The 25,451-nt window shown below is 45.3% G+C and overlaps 2 protein-coding genes across 2 annotated transcripts in view; one reads left to right on the top strand and one right to left on the bottom strand.

Moving 5' to 3' along the window:
- The window catches only part of LOC119524183 (mitogen-activated protein kinase kinase kinase 15-like), a 162,154-nt gene extending 137,258 nt beyond the window's left edge, over positions 1-24,896 (top strand). Inside the window, 10 exon segments of the mRNA XM_037822819.1 lie at positions 7,205-7,362; positions 10,307-10,490; positions 11,257-11,434; positions 11,971-12,145; positions 13,050-13,235; positions 13,851-13,956; positions 14,849-15,068; positions 22,114-22,226; positions 23,081-23,190; positions 23,926-24,896. Coding sequence (XP_037678747.1) covers positions 7,205-7,362; positions 10,307-10,490; positions 11,257-11,434; positions 11,971-12,145; positions 13,050-13,235; positions 13,851-13,956; positions 14,849-15,068; positions 22,114-22,226; positions 23,081-23,190; positions 23,926-24,006 — 1,511 coding nt within the window. The 3' untranslated portion in view covers positions 24,007-24,896.
- Positions 24,897-25,023: 127 nt separating this feature from the next.
- Positions 25,024-25,451, bottom strand: part of LOC119524040 (pyruvate dehydrogenase E1 component subunit alpha, somatic form, mitochondrial-like) — a 34,368-nt gene continuing 33,940 nt past the window's right edge. The window contains 1 exon segment of the mRNA XM_037822714.1: positions 25,024-25,248. Within this exon segment, the coding sequence (XP_037678642.1) occupies positions 25,084-25,248 (165 nt within the window). The 3' untranslated portion in view covers positions 25,024-25,083.

The following is a 25,451-nucleotide window of genomic DNA, read 5'->3' as shown; positions in this document are numbered from 1 at the left end:
CAATGGGTCTGCACCCACAGTAATGGATTAACTTTAAGAACTTACTTTTCTGGGGTCCGTAAAGCCTCCAGGCACTCACAGACAAATTGTGGTCTTTTGCATCTAGCTTTTGCTTAGCATAATGTTTTTGATTTTGTCCATCTTGTAGCATGTTTCGGTCATTGGTTCTTTTTTGTTGCTGAGTAGAAACCAATTGTATGGATATACCATATTTTGTTTATCCATTTCCCAGTTGATGGACATTTGGGTGATTTCTACTTTTTGGCTATGGTGAATAATGCTGATATGAGCATTTGTGTTCAAATCTTTGTGTAGACATACATTTTCATTCTTCTTGGGTAGTGGAATTATGGGAGAGGAATTATTGCAGCCCTCTTGCTTTTAAGGACTGGGTTCACTGGGGTTCCTGGGACAGGAACTCTGTTCTGGTTTATGGCTATACACATCCTTGGTTCAAATATTGGCTCAACTACTTGACAGTTGTGTGATCTTGGGCATGTTACTTAACCTCTGTGCCTCAGTTTCTTCATAAGTAAAATGGAGATATTCACAGTATCTACCTCATAGGGTTTTTTTTTTTCCTCATAGGGTTTTTATGAGGATTAAATGAGTTAATGTCTATGAAGTGCTTAGACCGGTACCTGGCTCCAACTGCAAGGCAATCAAAGTGTTTGTTAATGAAGTAAATCAAATAAAAGTAAGACTAATTTGTACTTAGAAGTCACAGATTATTAGAGCTGGAAGGGGCCTTTGAGATAATTGCATTTATGGACATAACCAACATGCTGAACCTGTAGGATTCAAAGATGTTATCATAAAAGCCCTTTATTTTTGTCTTCCACGCCTCCTCTCAGTCCTGCTGAGGGCAGTGGTCCCTTCCTGTGACTTATCCAATCACTCTGAGATAATAAAGACAAAGTCTTAATGTCACTTTAAGAAGCAAATACAATCTGAGTTCAGCAATTAAAAGGGTTCACAATTGAACTGCAATCCTGTCTGTTATCTACGTTACTGTAGCAATGAAGTAGTTCAGATTTACTTGAAGGTGGTATTGTTCTCATCTTTAAAAAAAAATCTATTATTAAATGATTTTGTTCCATGTAAATTTTCATGTGCTGACATGCTTACAAGTTAATAGTGTTACAGAATGCTCAGCTCTCAACATGAGGGATTATTTATGGTGAATTGTATTATATGTTATCTCTTTGCAGAATATGGTGTTTAGCAAAACTGCCTGCTAAGCAACATAATAAAATTTTTGTACACAGTTTAAAAAAAAGGGGGGGTGGGGTTCAGGCCAATATACTAACCAACACTCTGGTCCTCATTCAGAAATTCAACTTCTCTCCATGTCCCTGCCAGGTTCAGCAGCAGGTAGAGTTTCAGGTGTGGGTGTCACCTTTGTCTCCCTCCCTCGCCTCGCTCCCTATTCATTAGCTCCTGGAAGGACAGGGAGAGGGTGTGTTCTGGTTTGCTAAAGCTGACAGAATGCAAAATAACAGAAATGGATTGGCTTTTACAATGGGGGTTTATTAGTTCACAAATTTACAGTCCTAAGGCCATGAAAATGTCCCAATTAAGGCATCAAAAGGACGATACCATCTCTGAAGAAAGGCCAATGGCATCTGGGGTTCCTCTGTCACATGGGAAGGCACGTGGCCATAGTCTGCTGGGCCTCTCCCAGGGTTAGCTTCTGGTTTCTGTTGCTTTTTCCAAAATGTCTTTGGGCTTCTGTCTTAGCTTCTCTCTCTCAGCTCCTGTGCATCCTTGCTTGTTTCTCCCAGGGTGTTTCTCTCTCAGCGTCTGGGGGTCCTCTCTTTACTTCTCCAGGGAAAACTCTTAGCTGCCCTCCTGTTCTGTTTTCAGTGCTGTCTCCAAAATGTCTCCAGGAATTTTCTAAGTGTCTCTGAGCTCTCTTAAAAATGTCTCTGCCTTTTATCCTCTCATAAAGTACACCAGTAAAGACGATGAAGACCTAACTTGAATGGGGTGGGTCACATGTCCATGGAAACAATCTAATCAAAATGTCCCACTCACAATAGGTCTGCCCCTACAAGAGTAGATTAAAAGAACATAGGCTTTTATGGGGGTACATAACAGATTCAAACATGCACAGGGTGGGAAAAGCTGTGACTTGACAGGCACTGTTGGAAGCTGGCTTTGTGTTCTCTGGGCCTGGCTGTGGCTTCCTGTTTTTCCTACTGGGTCCCTCTGAATATAAGTCCCCTGTCACCGGCAGGGCAGTGTCCTTTGGCTGATGGCTATCTTCCCCCAACCAGGTTGTATCTCCTGCATTATACCCACCCCTCAGTCTCTTTCTCCTAAGGGGTCCAGGCCCTGGCAGACCACCTTTGGAGAGGATTCCTTTTTTAAAAATAAAACCCTAAACCAATATGCCTACAGTGGGTCCCACATCTGGTGTCTGGGATTCGTAAATCTTTTACTCTGTCGAGAGACAGTGGTGATGCTCCTGGCCTGTACTGTCCACCCCTCTGCTTCTGAAGTTGCTTCTGCCCTTTGGGAACTTCTGTGCAACTGACCCGCAGGGGACACATGTTCTTCGAGCTCTGAGTGGGCCCAATGAGGTTTCCCTCCAAAGGCTCTGGGTTAAGAGGAAGCAGTGCTCCACTCTACCAGGCCCAGCCTTTGGGCAGGGCAACTAGGATTGGGGCCATGGGAGCTGCATTTACTCCTCTTTTCTGTACATCATTAATATTAAATTTTGGAGAATTGGACTTTGCATGATTTCTCAAGGGGCCTGGGATAGATGCTGCCATGTTGGCCTCTTCTCAACTGTGTATCCTGAGTTGATGTTGATTTGCTTGATTCACCATGGGCCCGCACAGCCCTGCCCCAGCTCCTCCAAAGCACAGCTCTCTCTAAAACCTCCCATTCAAAACTCCCCACTCAGACTCTTCTCTCTTGATCAGGGAGGAAGGCCCCGGGTAAGGGGCCCAAGAGTTGTGTTATAGTTGTCTGAGAGTCCCTTGCTCAGTATCTGTAATGTGTCTCAGTAACTTGGTCAAAATTTCTAATGTATTGCCCTATGGCTTGTGTTTTCTTTGCTGGAAATTTGAAAATGCTGTTTGGGCCATCTTCCAGGTCCCAAAGGGGCCAGATCTTGGTGTCCTTGGGTCTCCCGGCCACCTCATTCTGAACACTGCTTCACTGCACCAGTGGAGGTAACTGTGAGCCATCACTGGCCACTTCAGTGCCCACAGGTATGTGGGCACACCTCGGGGGAAATGCAGTTAATGGAGGATATGAAGCCCTTAGGAGAGACCAATTTAAGGACACCAAGTTTTCCAGGATTTCTGCATTATTCAGATGCCCCGCATGGCATGGTCACTTGGTTTTCATGATAGAATCCAGCCCCTGGCATGGCTGATGGACACCCACAACATGCCCACTGCCTGCGGATGTTCCCTTGATGATTTAAAACAGTTGCGTGGACCCGCTTCTCTCTGTTGGCTTTTACGGGGAGTGGTTGGTTTCCCACTAACAAATAAAATGTCAATAAAACGGGGCACCCAGTTTTCCATTATTGCATTCTGTCCTCCAGTCACATTGTGGCTTTAGAAATCCTTGCATCAGGTAGCTTTTCTTCAGTAGCCCTTCTCCGTGATGCCTTCCATAGATCCACGATAGCATGGTGCGTAGCTCTGAACTTGGAGGCAGAGGACCTGAGTTCTAGCTCAGGATTTTCTGCTTGAGCAAATCCCTTATCCTCTCTGAGCCTCAGTTTCCCTGTGATAGCAGTAGGGAGCGCCTCCTCGACTCAGTCTTGCGAAATCGTTGAGAGTCAAATGGACAGCGCTTCCGGCAGATGCTTTGTAAACCATCAGGAGCTAACCAGAAGTCAGACTTTGTGTGCAGGCGGCCTCCGAGATGCCCCCTCCCCACCTTGAGCCCCACCTCTTGGAATTCTTGCCATTGTGTGATGCCCTCATTGCACGGCCAGACTTAATGACTCACTTCCAGTGAGAAAAATAGGAAGTGAGGGTGTGTGTCTTGGGGTCTAGATCATAAAAGGTAGTGTGGCATCCCACTCCCCTGCTCTCTTGGGTCACTCGCTGTGAGGGAAGCCACATCCTGAGTAGCCCCCTGGAGAATCTCCTGTGGTGAGAAACCGAAGCCTCCTACCAATAACAACATGAGGGTGCCACCTCGGAATGGGATCCTCCAGCCCCATTGGGCCCTCAGATGATGGCAGCCCCGGCCACCATTCTGACCGCACCCCCATGCAGGACCCTGAGCCCGCCACGCCCAGCCACACTGCTCCCAAATTCCTGACCCCTACAAACTGTGTGTGATAATAACTGTTTATTTTCTCAAGCTACTGGTTTGGGGGGTAATTTGTTATGCAGCAATAGATAACCAATACAGATGTTATTGCTGATTCCCTGCCTTCAGAAAGGATGGTGTTCACTATTGATCCATATAAAGAAAATCTTCAAAATTTAGCAATGATTTAGACTAAATAAACAGGCTCCAGTTATGAAACCATTGTGCTAAGGTGGGCAATGATTTGGCCAAGGTTGACAAACCATTGCAATTTGGTTTTGCATTATTTTCCATTATTGCCTAACTTTGTGATTTTATTCTCTTGCTGTTCCAAAAATTAACTTAGTGATTGTATTAGTCAGGGTCCAGGCAGGAAAACAGAAATCACCCCTGCAGTTTTTACAGAGAGAATTTAATAGAAATAAGTGTTTGCTGGATACAGAGAATGGAAAAGGCAAAAAGGGGACACTGAGGTAGCAGGAAGCAGCCACACCCCTAGGGCTGAGAAGCAGAGCAGGGGGGTGAGACTCAAACCTTTGAAGGGGGGTGCTAGAGGTCTGGAGCAGGTACCTCTGAGGGGGCCCAGATGAGGCTGGTTCTGGGAGTATGGGGAGACAAAAAAAGCTGGAGGTTGGAACCAAGTGCTGCTACTGGAACCAGGTATAGTGAGGCTTGCTCACAGGAACAGTGAGCAAGTCCCTTCTCCCCCTCCCTCCTCCCAGGCTCTCCCTCTAGCACCGCCTGGTGGCAGACCTAACAGGAAGCGTTCAGCAAAGCAGAAATGTAGTTTGTCAAGTCCCAGCCCCAGCAACACTGAGCAGAGCTGAGAGATAATAGCTTAATAACCAGCCCGGTGTCGGTGTCGTATCTTTCCTTAACAAAGTAAGGATTAGTTAGGAGGCACATTCCCTGCCGAGACCTCTCCCTCTGTTATCTGCAGCAACAGGGGCCTGTTGGGGACATTGTGTCACCGGAATTTCCTTTCCTAGGGCGTCAGGATTTCCCAACAATGCAGCAAGTGCTATGAACCTCCATCTTGCCCAACCCTGCAACTGACTGAACACTTCCCCACCAGGTTTTCAGCTCCAGAGGCCAAAGCCATCGTCTCTGCCAAACTGAGCTGTTGCGCTCACAAATACAATGTCATTTGCATTCAAATTTGTATTTAACTTAATTTTATCTCATTTGAATTAATTTAAAAGAGTATAAGATAATTTAAAATCCATTTCCTCAGTCTCACTAGCTACAATTTCAAGGGCCCAACAGCCGTATGTGGCTAGTGGCTACCATATTGGATTGCACAGAATGAAACGTTTCCATCATGGCAGACAGTTCTGTTAATCACAGCTGACTTACAACCTTTAAAATGCTAATGGATAGGAAAATGCTAATAAGACATTGGCTCTTGAAGAAGAGGATGGAGTTTAAGTTGCTCCTCCAAATGTTTTTGGCCAATGAGCCCTTTTTTTCAGTGGTTAGGACTCAGGAAACCTGCTTTGGTTGTGTGATCTTGAGATAAGCCCTTTATTTTCTTTGGGCGTTGGTGTCCTCTTTTCGTACCTTGGCCAAGGTCGTCTCTGAGTTTCTGGTCTTGTTCTAAACCTCTTTGCCAGCACATAGCATCCACCAATGCTATTTCCACATTGCCCCAATCTTTGGACCTAGTTTTAAAGAAAACCAAAGATTTTATACCCGGAGCCCTGATTGACCTCCCTGCTACCTGTGTCTCCCCTCAACACTCCCTTCTCCACTTTGCTGCCGTATCTGATCCCCACCTTCCCTGTGACAACCTGGTGGCTCGTCATGACCCACAGGAGAAAATCCAAACCCTGGCCCCTGGCCTCCCAGAGCCTTTGGAACATGCATCTTGCCATTTGAGCCACAGCCTTGGCCATTGCATCCTTCACTTCTTCCTACACACTCCCTTGTGTCAATTATCACTTGTTCCCTGAACTCATGATACATTTCACCTTCGTGTGCTTTTGCCCAAGCTGTTCCCCTTGCCTGGAAGTCCTCCCATCATTTGCCCACCCTCTTCAACCTTGGCAGCAGGAGCATTGTTCACTGATAGCCCTAGCTGCTGTCCCTTTGGATCTACCACCACATTTGTGCCAAAGTCACACTTTATCCAATGACTGAACATGGTGTGGATACTAGAACCAATGTGAGACTCTTCCAGTGGGAAACTTTGGGTCAGGAACTCTCCAGTGGCCTGGCCAAAGCTTTCTCAGAGCTGCTCTGCCATCTGGGGCTCTTCCTACCCAATTCTTCCTTCCCTCTTTCCTTTCCCATGTGTCAGACCTGCATCACAGCCTTAAGGCTCTCCTTGCCTACTTCCTGCTCTCTCCCACTGTGTTGTTCATAGGCCTTCTTCCCAATAAATCTCTTATATGGCTAATCTCATCTTGGTATTTACTTCTTAGAGGACCCAAATCGACACAGCCCCATTTGCCATAGCTTTCCCTGACTTGAACCAAGCAGAATCAAGCACTTTTCCATCTGTGTCTTTATAGCCATTACCACATTTTACCATCACTCCTCCCACTGCCATCCTCATCATCATCGTCACTGTCATCGTCATCAGGTCTGTCTCTCCACTAGGCAGCTCTTTGAGGTCAGGCACTAAGTTTCTCACATTCACGTTTCCACGTATCTGGCATGCACTAATACATGCTTATTGTATTGAATTGGGTCTCTTTATCCTGGAGGGGCTGAGCAATCCTCTTTCCACGATAGCATAAAAAGAAGGAATGTTGCATGTCTCTGCTCCAAGAAAAGATGCAACCACATTGTTTACACACAGGAATAGGTTCCATCCTTTGTTAATGAGGGAGTTAACATTAACATGCTTGTTTACTAATGGTCCACTTAGTTTTTAAGCAATATGGTGCCCATGAACTTTGTTTTTCTTCCCCAACAGGCAAGCTACAGTTCATGGCGCCTGAGATTATAGACCAGGGACCTTGTGGGTATGGTTCCCCAGCTGACATCTGGTCCCTGGGCTGTACTATCATTGAGATGGCAACCAGCAGGCCTCCGTTCCATGAGCTCGGTGAACCGCAGGCAGCAACGTTCAAAGTAAGACATGTTTGCTGCTTTCAGTTGCTGGGCAAGACTCAAAGGCCATGTGGAGTCTTTGTCTTTGGAGGATAGGTTTTTGACTGGGTTTTGGAGAGAAGGGACTTTCCAAGTCTATCCTTTTATCTTTCTAAAATCCCTCCCAAAGCTAACTGGAAGGGCAGTCCATGTGTGGAAGCTAACATAACGCTGACTGACCAGTAGTAGTGCTGGGGGTTTTACAAACGGGTATGCTGAGACCTTGGGGACGGACATGCTTGCTTGTGACCCCAGGGGAAGCTGATGTCAGGACAGCCCTGTGTGTCCAAGGTCAGACCTGCGGCTTCTGGTACCATGAATACTTGGAAAAGTTTGAGGGGCTCTTCCCTAAGAGTCCATTACCAGTCTGACCTTCCATGGTACATTTTGGCTCCCCCCAGTGTTCAGAAGTAAGAGAGTGGGGTTGCAAAAGGTCAGATGGCTATTGCTTATGGGATAATGAGGTCACAGTGCATTGAATAACTTGATGTAACATGATTCTAGAGGACTTTCTTCATGGCTTCCCTGCCAATATGGTGGCCCCTCTCAGCCTGTTCCTATCACACAGCCTCACTGCCTACATACTTTGCCAGTCCCTCCAGCTTGACCACTCAGGCAGAAAGAATTTAAAGGCATGAGTGCAGGTTTCTGCCCAAGGAGGTGAATGCAGGGCATCCATCCCACTCTGAGTTCCGGGTGCTGTGGAGCCCTGCTCTACAGGGAGACTTGGGCACTTGCAGATGGTTCTCGGAGCATCCTGCCCTCATGCTACTGGCTCAGGCAGCTCCAAAGCTAAGACCTCTAGTCAATAAGTATCTCGTGGCACCTGCAATCCCAACATGACCCTGAACACTAGGGCACTTAGATGTCTATCCACAACGAACCCATTTAGGGCCATTGAAGATCTTCCCTGCAGCCTCAGTTAGCAGCCTTGGAACAAATAGCAGCTGGCGCAGAGAAAAGCCTTGGGCCTGCCTAAGAGCCATGGCTGGCTGCTTTCCAGCCTGCTGCCGCCTTCCTGTGTAAATCAGGCAAACCCATCTGAAGGCTCTGACTCTCCCAGTTCAACCATAGGGCATGAGCCACTCCCCACTACCTCTTCCTTCCTCCTGTTTCTGGTTAGCTAATCAGCTATACAAATTCTCTGAAAATATATTCCGTTTCTTGGATGGCATATAATGTCTAATTTTAATTGCAAATGAGAAAGTTATTAGTAAATAATGTCCCTTGTGTTCTCTTAAGAATGACTGTAGAAATTATTTCTGGGGTCTCTGTAAGCCTTCAGAAAAATTTCTAGAAACTTCCAAACAGTGTCTCAAACCAAGGAGATCACCCCTTTGGGTGACCTCTTGAGTAACAGCAAAGCACCCTTAAAAGTGATGCATTTGCAAGATGCCCAGAGGCTGCCCACATTTGCTCTCTTCTTCCTGAGTTGGGGAAGAGGCTGCCCCTTTCTTCTTTGGGATCTTGTCCTGAACTTTTGTCTCTGACCTACCCCCTCCCCCCCCCAGCGCCATGGGCACTGTCGACTTCTCTCCCCACCCCTCAGGTGAGGGGTGCCACCTGCAGTGTCCCTTGCATTTCAAATCGTAGTGGTTAGATTCTGCCCAGTGTTTAGCATTCTCAAAATCCAAAACTCTTGAGCTTCCCCTAAGGAGCAGTGTGTTAGAAACAGAAGTGAGCATCTGGACTAGGGACTTTGGGGTCTAAAGTCTGAAGGGTCAGCAGTTCGCTCTCTGCAGCTCCCAGGTCTCACTCAGTGGAGCAAGGGGAGACTGTGAAGAGCTGGGCACAGGAGTGGACCTGGAGGGCAGAATGGCTTCCAGTCCTGGCTTGTTGGTTGGGTTTGGTAAAGAAAAGGGGAAGACTGTGAACTTCAAGACACTGCTGCCTGAAAAGAAGAGAGTGCCACCCCCGAGTATGGGACAATTGTGCAGGAGGGGAGTTATGCAAGATGAATGAACGGGGCTTGTCATGGAAGCGTTCCCCTGTCACAGTGAGAGGTGATAGCATAGACCCAACTCTTGTTCCCCTGCGGGTTAAAGGGACAGAGCCTTTAGCAAGATAACATTAGGTGGCCAGGAAGTAAGAGCTGAAGCAGAAATTCTAGCAAGACCCCTAAGAGGAAAAGGCTGTCCCCTTCCCTCAGTGAGTCTCGCCCCATGGGGCTGAGGCGGTGGCTTTGGCTTCGGATGACTTTGGATGATCAGTTGCCTGTCTCTTGAGTTATCAGCCTCAGGGTTTTGTCTGCATGTGGTTTGGAGTTGGAGGGTGGGAATTTAGGCTGCAAGTGCACAGAGATTGAGAGGCATGTGGGGTGTCTTTGGGGGACGCTGTGAATCAAGAACAGACAACAGATGCCCTTGAATACCCTCAGAGCATCCTGCTGCAGGCTGTGACCTAAGTCCTGCCTCAGTCATCTGCTGCTGTGGAGCAAAAACACCCCAAAACTTAGTGGCCTGAAACAGTGATTTTTAAATTCCTCACAATCCTGTGGGTTAACTGGTTCTGCCGCTGGGCTTACCTGGGCTCACTCATGGCTACATCCCAGCTGGTGAGGCCGTGGTTGCAGCTGGGTTGGCTGGGGTGTCCCCATTGCCTGCGGGGCTCAGGGTTCGGACAGAACTAGAGCGGAAGCTACAAGGCAGCTTCAAGGCCTCGGCTCCCAAGGCACACAATTTCACTTCCACATCTTCTATCAGTCAAAGCAAAGTCACAAGAGGTCCGCCCAGATGCAAGAGGTGGGCAAGCAGGCTCCACATCTGGATGGGAGGAGCGTCAGCATAACAAGGGAGCAAGAGTCATCAGGGCCACTCTTAATGACCTATCACCAGCCCCTCAGAGGGGCAGGAGCTGCATCTTGAAAACCAGCACATGGGGATTTGCCTGAGGCCTCAGTCATGCCTCACCTCTCCCTTGCGTGCAGGTGGGGATGTTTAAGATCCACCCTGAGATTCCAGAAGCCCTTTCGGCTGAAACCAGAGCTTTCATTTTAACCTGCTTTGAGCTGGACCCCCACAAAAGTGTCACAGCAGCTGACCTACTCAGAGAAGGTTTCTTAAGGTAGGTGAACAAGGACAAGAAGAACAGAATTGCTTTCAAGCCCTCAGGTGAGGATGGCTGGGGCCAGGCGCAGGCCAGGTGGCTGGCGTGCCCCCCCCCCACCGCCCTGGCTTCTCTGCTGTGGAGGGAGTATGCCAGCCCTCCAGAGCCCACCCTGTGCCCGTTTGTGTGAAAAGTGGCAGGGAGTCATGGAGCAGGGGTGGGAGCTGTTAAAAGCCAACCGATGAATGCCCCTCTGGTGTCCTGATGGGTCTGTGAGGCATGACCCCTTGTTACAGTCTTTTGTTTGAGATTGTGACGAGAGGCAGAGGCATCAGGCCGGGGTTTTGCATTTCTGCCTGGTGCTTCATTGTCAGAGCCTGGCCTGTGGTCCTCTGCTGACCCTCATCTTGATGAAGAGGTGTCTCAGGAGTTAGCAGGCCACCGAAGCTAACTGATCCCTTCTGGGGCACTAAGTCCTAGGGGCAGTGACATAAGAGTGATCCCTGCAAAGAAAGCAGTTTGTTCTCTTTTCCGTGGTGTGGATGGGTTTGTTCTCTTTTCCGTGGTGTGGATGGGGTCAGAAGGGCTCGGCATCTTGCCCCAGGGAGTGTGGTCCTCGGGCTAGCTGCAACAGCATCTTCAGCAGGCTTGTTAGAAATGCAGCGGCTCAGGCCCATCCCAGACCTGCTGGATCAGAATTCCCTCCCGGGCAGTTGTTCCCAGGGCCCGTTTGGAGCAGTGCAGGGTTAACGAGCCCCTGGGTGGGCCGCCTTGGCCCAGTCTGTCCTCTGGCTCAGCCTCCTGCCTCCCTCTCACTCTGATCCTGCACAGGTGGTGGCCGGGGCGCTGCCCTGGCCCTACCCTTGCCCAGGGAGCCCATGGGCAGCAGCAGCAGTCAGTACAGCTCTGTCTCCCCCGACTCAGACGCCCACCCTGACGTGTTCTTCAACAAGCCCAGGGCGCTGCCCTCCAAGGGGTGGCCCAAGCACCCCCCCAGTCACCTGCTCAGGTATGGCTGTCCCCTTGCCTGTGGATCTGCAAGAGGTACTCATGTTTCCCAGGGGAAAATACCTCCCCGGGGAAAACCAGGCGGTGGCAGCAGCAGCAGCGAGGAGCTTTTGCTTCCTTTCTGCCCTGTCAGTGAGGCAGCCAGGCAGCCAAAAAAGGCAAGCAAGGAGAGGTTTCTTCATTTCCCCTCTCCCTGCCCCCTTCCCTTTTCTCCTCCTTTCCCCTTCTCCCCCTCCCTCCCCTTCCTCCTTCCCCCTCCTTCTTCCTACCCTGTTCTCCTTCCCCTTCTCCCCTCCTTTTCCCTTCTTCCTCCCTTCTACCCCACTTACTCTTCTCCTCCCTCCCCCAGCACTAGTGCCAGGGAGATTAGAAAGAAACCTCTGCATTTCTCTTCTGATCTACACCCCCCCCCTTCCGAGATTTCCATCTTCTTGAGGGTGGGGACTCTCACCCCGCCCGCATGCTGCCCTAGCATAGTACACTTCCTGGAGAAGGCACCCTGGGGATGCACGGGGACTGCCCCGTGTTTGCCTGCAGTGTCACAGATGAGAGCTCGGCCTCGGAAGACCGGAGCATGGCCTCTTCCCCGGAGGACAGGAACCCAGGCCTCTTCCTGTTGCGCAAGGACAGTGCGCGCTGCGCCATCCTGTACAAAATCCTGTGGGAGGAGCAGAACCAGGTGGCTTCCAACCTGCAGGAGTGCGTGGCCCAGGTACTGGCTTGAGGGTGGGACCTGATAATCCTGCCTCCTTTGCCCTGCTCAGGACTGGGGACCAGTACAAGCAGGGACTGAGAGGCCTGTTACCCCAGAACATTTGCATGCGTTACAATAATCACAAGTATGTCCCAATTTTCTTCCCTCCCCCGACAAAAGAATACAAATGGGGTGTGTGTGTGGAAACTCTGCCTAAATTATCAATTGGCAAAACACTGTGGTCAAGCCAGACATTGATGGGGCAATGCTGCCCTCTGGTGGGAAAACAAGCCAGCTGCACACAAAGCCCAAAGGGATGGAAGGGCCTCCAGCCTTCTCTCCCATAGTAACCGTAGTAACTGTTGTAAGCCCCCAGCTGTAGGCTTTCTAAATGGCCTGGAAAGGACCCCAGGAGCTGTCCCTAGTCACTGGGAGAAGAACCACTTTGGGAGAAAAGGCTGTGGATGGCAACGTTCAACTCAATTTACAAGGTCACGGCACTGGCAAACTGACCTCTCCTCCTTATTTTGGATGGGGAGAGGTCCTTTTATGAACAAGCCCCGCCAACCATGGAAATAGGAATTGTCCTGAACTGTGCTTTCCAACGGGGCCATTGATGGGGGCCTCACCAGGGGTTAAACCCAAAGGTGGAACCATTCATAGGAGGACTTAGATGTGGGAATGTTTGTGCGCCGGAGGACCAGGGGCCAGGTAACCCCGTGACAGAAGAGATGTGAAGGAGTTCCAGGAGCAAACAGATCCCTTCTCACCTAGGGATCCCCTAGTTCCATTCTCAAATGGATCATCTTCAATCTAGTTTTCCTCATACTGCCTAAATTTCCCCTCCTTCTCTGACTTGATGAAAATGAATTTTCTTTCTTCCCTCCCTCCCCTCTCCCCTTCCCTTCCTTCCCTCTGTTAGAGTTCAGAAGAGTTGTCTCTCTCAACTGGCCACATCAAGCAAATAATTGGGATCCTGAGGGACTTCATCCGCTCCCTGGAGCACAGGGTGATGGCATCGATGATCTCAAAGCTTAAGGTAGACCTGGACTTTGACAGTGCATCCATCAATCAGATTCACCTGGTGCTGTTTGGCTTTCAGGATGCCGTAAGTGCTCCATCTGACCCTACAGAACAAGCCAGGAGGTGGGGAGCCCACTGAAGTGGTTTATAGCCAAGATGTTACCATCTTCTCCCACAGTCCCCGTCTCCTCACTTGTTTACCCCTGAACCCCGAGTTTCTGCAGCACCCTATAAACAGTATGCAAATTAATAAAATATCACTTTGGTGAACGAGATGATTTGCAATTGGACATGAAGAGCTTAAGTATAAGATTTGAGAACATCTGCCAGCAGAGTGGGTGTGGGGTTTAAGTTTATGTGGCTGCCCAAACAGATGTGAGGGCCTCCAGGCCAGAGAACATGTCCTGTTCATCTTTATGACCAAAGCACCCAACACAGAGCCTGACATTTCAAAGGTGCTCAATAAATGCTTGTTGAATAAACAAACGAAATGCTCCAGTGAAGTTGACCAGATTGATGTACCCAACCCCCAGGCCCCAGCAAGACTTCGGGTCAGCTCAGAGGAAAACTCAGTCCACAAGAAACATAAGTCAGTTAGAAATCCAGGGCAGCTTTATCTGACAGAGTGGAAGCAAATTATAATCAGTAAGAAATCACATTTCTTAGAAGTCTGACAAATATGGATTTTTGTGATTTTTAGGTAAATAAAATTTTGAGGAACCACTTAATTAGGCCCCACTGGATGTTTGCAATGGACAACATCATCTGCCGGGCGGTACAGGCTGCTGTCACCATTCTCATTCCAGGTAAGTGCCCTCTTGGTGGTCAAAGTCAGCTTCAGGCTATGGAAGAGATCAGAAGTGGCCTCTGTTGCAGTCTCTGCCATCTTGGCTATACACTTCCCTCCAATTTGGTGAATGCCATCAGAAGCCCCTCCTGGGGCTAAGATTCTGAGATTCTAAGAAAGAGTGTCATGACTCTGTATGTGCTCTCTTGGCATAACCAAGGCGACTGGGTATGAAAGTCATTCACACTGAAAAGGGAGACTTGAGTTTGGGAACAGGGATCCTACAGTTGGCAGGTATCTGCTTCAAGCGTATTACACTCACGGTTGGCTCCTGTCTCAGTCATCATGTGGTGGTTGTAACAATCTCTGGCTTTTGCAGCCTCTGTTTTTGAAATGTTAACAACAGCTTAATACCAAAGTTGGTTCTCCTTCAATGATGACTTCCTCCCATCAAGGGAGGCTTTGTAGTGATTCTGTTGGCATTGCCCCTTCTTGTCTTTATTTGATCCTTCACTGGCCATCTTCTGAGAGTACTGTGTAGCCTAGGCTCAGCTTCCAGGAGAGGCTTGTTAAACCCTCATACTTAATGACTTCCCCACTCCAAGGAGATGACGGGGTTTGTTAGGAACTTGGTGGTACATTGTAAAAGCTGTCTTTGGCCAGCTAATTTGACAATTTTAAGCTTCAGTTCCCTTGTCTGTAAACTGGGGGTGATTTTTACATTGCAGAAAACCGGGTAAAATTGTCTCCTTCCCATTTGTAAAGGCAGCAGTACCTGGTGGAGCGCTGCCCTGGCCAGCCCAGCCTCCCAGGAGCCTAGTTGGCTGTCATGAGCCATAAGCGAAAGCAAGGCCTGGCCTGGTTGAGATGCTTTTCTGCTAACCATGGTCATTTCTTCCATGACCTCACAGAGCTACAGGCACACTTTGTGCCTGCCTCTGAGATAGAAGGGGTGGATACAGATGTGGATGAGGTGGAAGAGGACTGCCCCTCCACAGACCCACATGGAAGTGAGGTGCAAGCCATGCATGAGGGGAGCAGACCCGGTTCTGCGGTTGTTCTGGAGATCTCACCCCACCAGCAGCAACACCTGAGACTCCAGCTGGGCAAGCTCAGGCAGGAGACCAACAGGTGAGGCCCTTCCATGCTCTCCAGCAGGGGTGGGAGAGTGCCAGGAAGCCTCCAGGTAACTGGTGTGATTGTTGAGTGGACAGTGCCTCACCCAGGTCTCAGGAAGGCCTTGTAAAGCAGATATTTCATGCAAAGCATCTTAACCATCTGTGAACTTGGCAAGGGGGTATTCTCAGCTTAAACTGAAACTAGAACAATGTGTCTTTTTTCCTTAAAATATTAGGAGTCATACAGAAATTCGCCACACTAAATGCAACCGGATCTCTGTGAGTTCTTTTTCCATCTCTTCACCAAGATGGGGCCCAGCAGCGTACATCTGCAACCTGTGAGGGTCAGTTAGCACTTTGTCAGTGGAAGTGTACCCCATAATTCTAACCCCCAGGGAGCTTCCCCAGTCATCTTCGAATCTCTTCCTTGGGATTTTTCATGATCCCTAGGCAAGAACTGATGAACTGCCTTCCGAACCAGGAGACCATGGCACTGTGGCAGTGCTCCCCCAAGAGTGCTTGTCTGTTATGCTCACTTCCTGATACACAGTAGGTGCTCAGTAAATATCTGAAAATTTTTTTCATTCATTTGCTTTGGGGAATCACATTATTATTGGGCTTTTAAAAAATACAATCCACAACCATAGCAAACCAGTTGATACTTGCTCAGAATGTTGCTTTGTTGCCCAATAGTCATTGGTCATATTAATAAATATTTACCGGAGTAGATAAGGTGCCAGTTATCCACATTTTGGATGAAAAGTTGTATATACCCCCAGAGATCTCTAAAGTTGAATTTTAGACAGATGTAATAATTTCTTAAGGGGTTTCAAGTTATAATGAAATGGTAGTTGAGGAAAAATTTCTTGTTTCAAATACGAAGCACATATGAAAGCAGCAATACTTGAAAATTTTTTTTCTAATGACGTTTATAGTCATGACATACATAAAATGTTATATATGTGTTCATATATAACCACTGTTTAGTCATTCTGTCTTCCAGTCTCAGTAGAATTAATCTGGTTAAATATCAGCCAGCTCCTTAATGCACACTGCTAACTAATCAACACAGTCCCCACGGGCTGTGCCTATTCTTGTGGGCTGGAGAACCCTTAGCTTTGGCTGTTGGGTGGAACAATGTTGACTTGGCCAACTGTCTTCATCCATGAGAGCACAGGGAGCCCTTCGACAGGTGAATTGGGGATGGCTGTGGATGCATGTGTGCAGAAAGAGAGTTCTGAGCCAGCTCTCTGGTCCAGATAGGTGAAGGGCTTGAGCATTCTAATTAGTGGCCAGAATTGTCTCCTTTGCTAGTGTAAAAAAGGACTTGAGAGCCAAGGACAGTGGAAGGCAGGGGTGGGGAGTAAGAGTAGTCAGCATTCCTTACTCACTGAGCTCCCGTGTGTAGTCTCTGCTATCCCTGGGAAGGAAGTATTCTCTCCCCACTCCATTTTGCCACCAAATTACCCAGCAGGGCCTGTGTTATCAGATTTGCTATGCTGTTTGCCAATATTGTTTACGTGTTGTTATAGAGTAACTTCTGAGGGCAACTGCAGGAATTAACTTCAATGAAAATAAATGAGCGAGTTCAGGGAAGATGGCAGAGTAGGAGAGACAGCAAAATTCTCCTCTGTGAAAAACACTAGATAAAGGAGAGAAAGCGCTCCAGAACAGCAGTTCCAGGGTTCCACTGGCTGGCAGGGACTTCTACACCTATAGTGAGTGTGGACTTGGAGAAGCCAAGAGACTACCTTTAAGACGGGGTGAGTGTTTAGCCTGGAATGCTGCCAGGGAACAGACAGTTGGAGCTGGCTGATGAGTGCGGAGGGTAGCAGCCTTCCATGGTTAAGGTACCCTCCTCAGCACTTGGCTCGGGTGATAACCCTTCGCAGATCTGCAGTCAAAAGCCCCTGTGCTGGGGACTGGCGGTCAGACCAGGCAGATGAGTGCAAAATGGGACAGCTTTCCACACCCCATGCAGCCATCTTTGCAGTTGGCTGGGGAGATGACCCTTCACAGCCCCACAGCTGAGACCTTCCTTGAGGGAATTCCAGATTCAGACAGCATCCACCTTTTTTTCCATGGAAACAAGGGTGCTGTGTGGAACTACCAGGAGCCCTCCCCCAATCCCAGGGAGTCACGGCCTCACAACAGACAGGGACTGTGGGGCATTTGAGCTGGAAGATAAGATACGCAGCTCTGCAGCCCCAGAGAACTCCACCCACAGCCCTGGGAACAGCTGGGATCACTGTGTGCTGGAGTGGACTCCCTGCCAAACTGTGCAGGGCAGGCTCCCCACCAAGAGGTGGCTTGGGAGCGCCATCTGCTGGTAGGTCAGGGAAAGTGGACTCCACCAAGCTGTGGCTCTGCCAAATTAAAGATAAATGTTCAAACAAGCCTGCATATCCTAAAAGAACCCTATCAAGACAGACAAATGCCAAGAGGCCAAAACAACAGAAAATTTTAAGGCATACGAAGAAACCAGAAGATATGGATAACCCAAAGGTCCAAATTTAAAAGCCAGAGGAGACACAGAACTTGGAGCAGTTAATCAAAGCAGTCCACGCAAACATCAGTGTCATGGCTCAGGATATAAAGGACATGAAGAGGACCCTAGAAGAGCATAAAGAAGAATTTGAAAGAGTAAATTAAAAAATAGCATATCTTATGGAAATAAAAGATACTGTTAATCAAATTAAAAATATTCTTGAGACACATAATGGCAGATTTGAAGAGATAGAGGAATGAATTAGTGAATGCAAGGAAAGGGCAATGGATTGCGGAAGCACAGAAGAACAAATGGTAAAAAAAAAAATCAAACAATTTGAAATTGTTCTCAGGGAAATGATGGACAACACGAAGTGCACAAATATAAGAATTACTGGTTATTACTGGTTTTCCAGAGGGGAAGAGAAGAGTAAAGGGCTGTTGGGGAAAACTTCCCAAACCTTCTAAACGACGTAATATGAATATCAAAGATGCCCAACGAACTCCAAATGGAATAAATCAAAATAAACCCACCCTGAGACATATTCTGATCAGATTGTCAAATGCTGAAGAGAAGGAGAAAGTTCTGAAATTAGCAAGGGAGAAGTGATTCACCACATACAGGGGAAACAACATAAGACTAAGTAGTGACCCCGCAGCAGGCACTGTGGAGGTGGAAAGGTAGTGGTACGACAAATTTAAGATTCTGAAAGAGAAAAATGGCCAGCCAAGAACTCCTTATCTCACAAAGCTTGCCTTCAAAATTGAGGGAGAGCTTAAAAATTTCACAGACAAAGGACGCTGAAAGAATTTGTTAACACGAGACCTGCCCTGCAAGAAATACTAAAAGGAGCTCTACTGGCTGAGAAAACAAGACAGGAGAGAGAAGCCTGGAGAAGGGCACAGAATTGAAGAGTATTAGTAAGGGTAACTTAAAGGAAATAAAGATTAAGAGGGGGGAAAAGTAGATCTGACTTGACAAAAACCAAAGTATAAGATGGCTGATTCAAGAACTCCCTTCACAATAACATTGAATGTGAATGGAATGAACTCTCCAATTAAAACACATAAATTGGCAGAATGGATTAAAAAATATGAACCATCAATATGCTGCTTACAAGAGACTCATCTTAGACCCACTGACACAAAGAGATGGAAAGTGAAAGGACGGAAAGAAATATTGCAAGCAAGCTACAGCCAAAAGAAAGCAGGGGTAGCAATACTAATTTCAGATGAGAAAGACTTGAAATGCAAGGATGTCATAAGAGACAAGAAGGACACTATATACTAATAAAAGGGACGATTCAACAAGAAGAAATAACAATCATAAATGTTTATGCACCAAATCAAGGTGCTCCTAAGTACATGAGACAAACACTGGCAAAACTGAAGGAAGCAATAGATGTTTCCACAATAATCATGGGAGACTTCACTACATCACTCTCCTATAGACAGATCAACCAGACAGAGGACCAATAAGGAAACTGAGAACCTAAACAATGTGATAAACGAATTAGACTTAATAAACGTATATAGAGCACTTCATCCCAAATTACAAGGAAACACATTCTTCTCTAATGCTCGTGGAACTTTCTCCAGGATGGATCATATGCACACAGATATTTGCACACTGATGTGCACAGCAGCATTGTTCACAACTGCCAAGAGATGGAAAGAATCCCAATGTCCTTTAACAGATGAGCGAATAAACAAAATATGGTATATACATACGATGGAATACTATGCAGCAGTAAGAAGGAACAAGGTTGTGAAACATAACAACATGGATGAACCTTGAAGACATGATGTTGAGTGAAATAAGCCAGATACAAAAGGAGAGATATTGTGTGTTATCACTAATGTGAACTCTGTGAAAAATGTAAAATAAGTGTCCTGTAGAGTATAGAGGGCCTAGAGATAGAAGCTAGTGAAGGGGGGATGATAATCCAATATGTACAGATCTGATAAAGAGGGTGAACTTAATGGTATGGCAATGGGCAGGTATGACTATGGTTCATTAATACGATTATAAGTATCAGTGACTCTTTGAAGGCATACATGTTTGTAAATGGTTGTTTAAAGGCACGTAACCTACAGAGTAGCACCACAAACCTGTGTTAGCATGATATAAGGTATGAGGTGCAGAGGGTTAACAACAGAGTGGTATATGAAAAAACTATCCATTACACATTAAAGACTATGTTTGATAGAAATATCTTACCAATACTACACTAATACTAGGGATGAATACTTAGCAGCTGATAAGAGCTCTGGGATATATAATTGTTTAAAGTTGTTTAAAGTTGAGAGTGATGAGGACTGTACAACTAAGTTTAAAGTTGAGAGTGAGTTTAAAGTTGAGAGTGATGAGGACTGTACAACTAAGTTTAAAGTTGAGAGTGAGTTTAAAGTTGAGAGTGATGAGGACTGTACAACTAAGTTTAAAGTTGAGAGTGAGTTTAAAGTTGAGAGTGATGAGGACTGTACAACTAAGTGAAAAAGTTGAGAGTGATGAGGACTGTACAACTAAGTGAAGAGAATGTAAGAAACAGACCATTTATCTTGGGATAGAATGTATATTAAGTGAAATTAGGAACCCACTACTTGATAAATCAAGCCCTCGACTTGAGGCATGCTCTTGTGAAACTTAGGGTTCTAAATGGGAGGCTGAGCCCTCCTATAATTATGCCAAAAGAGGCACCTCCAGGGAACCTCTTTTGTTGCTCAAATGTGGCCTTTCTCTCTCTAAACCCAACTTGGCAAATAAATTCATTAACCAACACTCCCCCCATCTCCACCCCCACAAAGGACATGACTTCCCAGGGGAATGAATCTCCCTGTTAATGTGGGACATGACTCTCAGGAATGAGCCTGGCCCTGGCAGCGAGGGATTGAAAATGCCTACTCGACCAAAAGGGGAAAAAAGAAAGGCAACAAGCTGAGGTTACAGTGGCTGAGGGATCCCAAATCTCTTATGCAAGCTCCAACTAGACATCCCAAATGGCAACCCTTATGATATGCCATGCCCTTACCAAAAGTAGTCCCCAAATACCTAGGCCCCTACCTGAGATTCTATAAAAGATTCACTCACTAAGTTTTATGTTTCAGAAACTTAAATCCACCAGAGTGTTCCTATGCCAGACAAGTCCTAAATCTCAGAGGCAACAGCGTCTTTAAGAACAACAATCAGATGCAGCCCCCTTCCCTATACTGTTGACACTCCCTTTTAATATGAACAAGGCAGGGGGCTCACTGCCTAGACACCCCTGAAGATGGAGAAGGGGACTAAGTGAGAGGAAGGGGTAGCAACAAACAAGACAAGATTTAACAAAAGTCTATGAATACTAAAGCTTTATATATACATATTTTTTTAGATGCTGGGGTGTTGGAATAGCTGGAAGGTGGTAAAAGACATAGTGGAGCTGTAACCTATAACATCCTTTGGAATTTGCTTTATAGCTACTCGTTGAATTGTGCTCTGAAAGCCTTCACCTTTCTGTATATACCCTATACTGCATAATAAGAAAAGAACTGAAACTGGAACTGTAACCCATAACAGTTTTTGAAATTACTTATATAACTGCTTGTTGAGCTGTACATCAAAAGTTAAACACCTTTCTGTATGTATGTTATATTTTACAATGCTAGAAATAGCTGAAGTTGTGGAACTGTGACCCATGACATTCTTTGAAATTTGCTAACTATTTGTTAAATCTTACTTGGAAACTTATCACTGTTATGTATATATGTTAAAGTTCACATAAAAAATATATTTAAAAAAATGAGCCCATTTACTAGGTACATGAACAAATGAGAAAACCTAGAAATGGCTCTAATCTGCCAGCCCCTAACTCCCTGTCCCCATGTGACATCCCTGAGCTGGCATAGGGGACTAAGTTCTTCCACACTCAGCTATGCCAGGCCCTCTTTCTTTGTCCTAGGAAGAACTATGTAAAAGATGGGCCACAGGAGACCATCCTGATGGGCAGAGTACAGCCTTGTTGACTCTGGCCAATTACTTCTCTGGGCCTCAGTTACTTCAGCTATAAAACCAGGATAAAAAATGCTTACCTGATAAAAATGCAATAAGGCTCATATGCTTTAATTCACATGAAGTATGAAGCACAGTACTGGATTCTGTGCTAAACACTGCTCAGGAGATGTTAGCGGCATTCCTCCCAGCCTTCCAGGAAGTTCCTTTCACTCCCTCTGTACCCCATTACTTCAGAAGCAGAGGGCTTCTATCCTCTCTACTTGGCTTATTTCCTCCTATGAGGAAGGAGGAGTCTAACCGCTCGTTTTGGCTATTTTTATGTCACTCAGAGACAAGTTTAAATAATCAGACGATTCCTCCACCTGTGTTCTTCTGCTACAACGAAGGGTCCCTTATACAGGCTGAAACCCGATTCACAGATCTTTTAAGAAACAACGTATTTGCTTTCCTCACTAAACTGACTGTTAGGATGGTGCTTGTTTTTTCCAATCTCTAATAGTCAAATGTTTGAATTGTACTGAATAGTGTTAGGCTCTTCGTCACTCTCCTCTGCATGACTTTTTTTTTTTTTAACTAGACTTTTGGAACACCTAGTTCAACGAGAGTGAGAATACCAGAATCTCCTACGGCAAACTCTAGAACAGAAAACTCAAGAATTGTATCATCTTCAGTTACGTTTCAAGTATAACGGTGAGAATCATTTTCCACTTGCTCTGACATGTCTGTGGATGTGAGACAGACTGTTTTAAAATCTTGCTGATTGAAGAAACAGTTTAGGTTATCCTCTATTCAATCAGTATTCCGGTAGATTCTAGAAACTACTCAACAATAAAAAGAACTATTAATATATCCAACAATATGGATGAATGACAAATACATTATGCTAAATGAAAAGACATCAGCTTCAAAAGGATACATAGTATATGATTCCATTTATATAATTCTCTGGAAAAGGCAAAACTGTAGGGACAGAAAAAGACAAATCAGAATGGCAGGGAGGGGGATGATTATAATAAAGGACACAAGGTAACTTCTAGAAATTTCTCTACCTTGATTTGTGGTGGTGATTATACAACTGTATGGCTTTATCAATTCATAGCATTGTATGCCTAAAAAGGGTAGTTTACTGCATACAGTATACCTCTGTAAACCCGACGTGCTCATTTGGTGCCACTTAGCAAAGAGCTATGGCTACCTCTTGGAACATGAATGGGTAAGCTCTAAAGCAAAATCTCAATACTAAAACCTAAAAAAAAATATTTTAAAGACAAGGGAAAGAACATATAAAGCAGCTGACAGATAACATATGAAATTCCAATCTAAATAATGGTATCATAGATAAAGGAGTGTTTTCACTCTCTGGAAACTGAATCCAAAAATTATGAATGGTTGATTAACATGTATTAGAGCAGCTGAATGATTTTAAGTTCATTTCATTTCACCACATTTACATTCTGGAATAGTTTATTACATCCAACTTACTTTTTTAAAAGTTTTACTGTTAGACATTAATATACAATAAAATGAATTTCTAATCATTACAGATATTGCAGAGAACCCAGCACCCCATCATGAGTCTCATGAGGAGAGAACAGATAAAGAGCTTGTAGATTGGCTGAAACTGCATGGAGCAGATCCTAATACAATTGAAAAGGTAAACATATAACCATAAAACAATCTATAACCATAAAATGATCTAAATGCTATTGTGAAAAAGCTGCTTAGCTCTTTTGTGTATCTCATCTTTGTTTCAGATTGTTGAAGAAGGTTATACACTTTCTAATATTGTTAATGATATCACTAAGGAAGATCTAAGATCTCTTAGATTACAGTAAGAGTAGCCTCAAAACAGTTTCTATAGTACAAAATTATCTTGTGTGTGAAATTATATTTTAAACAAAGTGCTGGTAATTTCCACTGTCATTGAAGTAAAATTTCCCTTTCACATGGCTTAGTCAGACAACTAAAACTACCTAGCCTCCCTCCAAACTCTAGAATTTTGCTAGGTTCAAGCAGAGAAAAGGCAGCAGAAGGCCAGGTCCGAGAGAAGAAGGAAGATGCGGTGGAAGTGTTCTCCCCATTTCAATCTTCTGCCACACATAGTTGGCAGGGAGTGGGGTGAGGAAAGGCATGTAATGCTAAGGATGAGACCCAAATCCTCCTTTCTGTAGCCTACTCATCCCAGCATTTATGTAGCCTGCTCTACACAAATCCACTCCTGCTACTTACTGCTGGGGCAGAAATGTCACATCTGTGTGTGTTTTATTTTTGTTGAGACTAAATGCCAGATCTAAACAAATCTAAAATGATATAATATTTGCCATAAGGGCTCCTAAGGAAGCATTGGTTTTGTTGCTATAAAGTTTTTTCTTATGACTCTGTCTCACAGGGGTGGTCTCCTCTGCAGGATCTGGAATGCAGTCACCCAGCACAGAATACAAGCTCAGGAGCCCTCAAAGACCAAAGATGAGGTTTAAGCACAGTCAAGCCAGCCATGGGACTGAGTGAGCAAATCCCCCTTCCCCCAGTCTTTGCTGGTAAAGCAGCTGTTAATATACATACTTTACATAAGAAATGCAGTTTTAAAAGCTATCCTATGTAAATGGATTGCTTACCCATTATTGATGCATGTTTTAAAGATGAGCTGTACAGACTGTGAGCCTTAGTTTTGACATCCCAGAGTATCACAAAAATCTTAAAATTGACTTCAATGAAAAAAAAGATGAGCACACCCTATCACACTTGCTAAAAATGCAAAAGTTTTTATTATTTTAAAAGGCTGGAAAACTACGATGTTAAACTATACATGATCATTAACTGGTATTGCACTTAAATTTGAGAAATGTGATTAAGAATATTCCTTGTATTTAATGTAAATAGAAAACTATTAAGAAAATAGTTTCGTATTTATATTGAATTATAAATGAAGAAAACTAAACCATCTGGCCTTTGAAATGATTATGAAGAAGTCTTATTTAACAATGGCATTGTCCTTCCACCCCCTGCCCTAATAACAAATACTGTGTTTTATCATAGAGAACCGCTGGTGATAATGGGCTTCAGCACCAACTCTGCATTCCCATTGCGGGGGGTGGGTGGTGCTCTCAGGGGCAGCTGTATGAACTAGTGGTTAATGCCAGTCTGCCACTGTAAGGAGCACAGCACTGATACCTCAGGGGAATGATCTCCTCTCCCCCCCAGAAGCTGGCAGGGTTGAGGCAGCAAATCAATTGGAATTATTTTAAGAACCATTTTGGGAAATGCTGTATTTCCTATTTTAGACCTATATAAATCTAAAATCTTACCAAAACCTTTATATTATTCACACTAAATAGTAAGTCCTTAACGCAACAACATATAAGCTGCATGCAATTCCTATCCCTTGGATGTAATCTACATACTAGTCTTAACAAAAGTTTACAAGATATGTTGTATGGATTTTGTTTTATGGATTTTATTCCTCCTTAAAGGTGAGAACACAAACAGTTTCTTAAAGTTTATGATGAATGGCCTATTCAAAGTATAATAAATTTACTGCAGTCTCCCTTTAACTGATTGACTTAAACATGATCCACTGATTTGCACCACGAACTTCAAAAGGTGGATCGCTACAGTAGATGTGATGACCTAATTCCTCCAACGGTGGTTCCGGGTCAGCTGTAGCAAACTGGGCTGCATCCTCAATTTCTTTCCTCACTTCAACATCAATTTCCTAAAAATCAGATCCCCATTCAAGAGATTTTGAATTAACAGCTGCTCAGGTACCAACTAGAGTTAAATTCTGAACCTGTTGCTAGTATAACTATTCTATGAGTAATAAAAGTATTAAAATGTTGCTATTTTAAGTTATAAAACTACACATGTAGAGTTTGGAGTCCAGATGTCAACATTTAATATCCTGGCAAGAAAAGTGGA

This window comes from Choloepus didactylus, chromosome Y (assembly GCF_015220235.1).
Source record: "Choloepus didactylus isolate mChoDid1 chromosome Y, mChoDid1.pri, whole genome shotgun sequence".
NCBI lineage: Eukaryota > Metazoa > Chordata > Mammalia > Pilosa > Megalonychidae > Choloepus > Choloepus didactylus.
The sequence above is the reverse complement of the archived record's forward strand: the minus strand, read 5'-3'. Positions and strand labels throughout refer to the sequence as shown.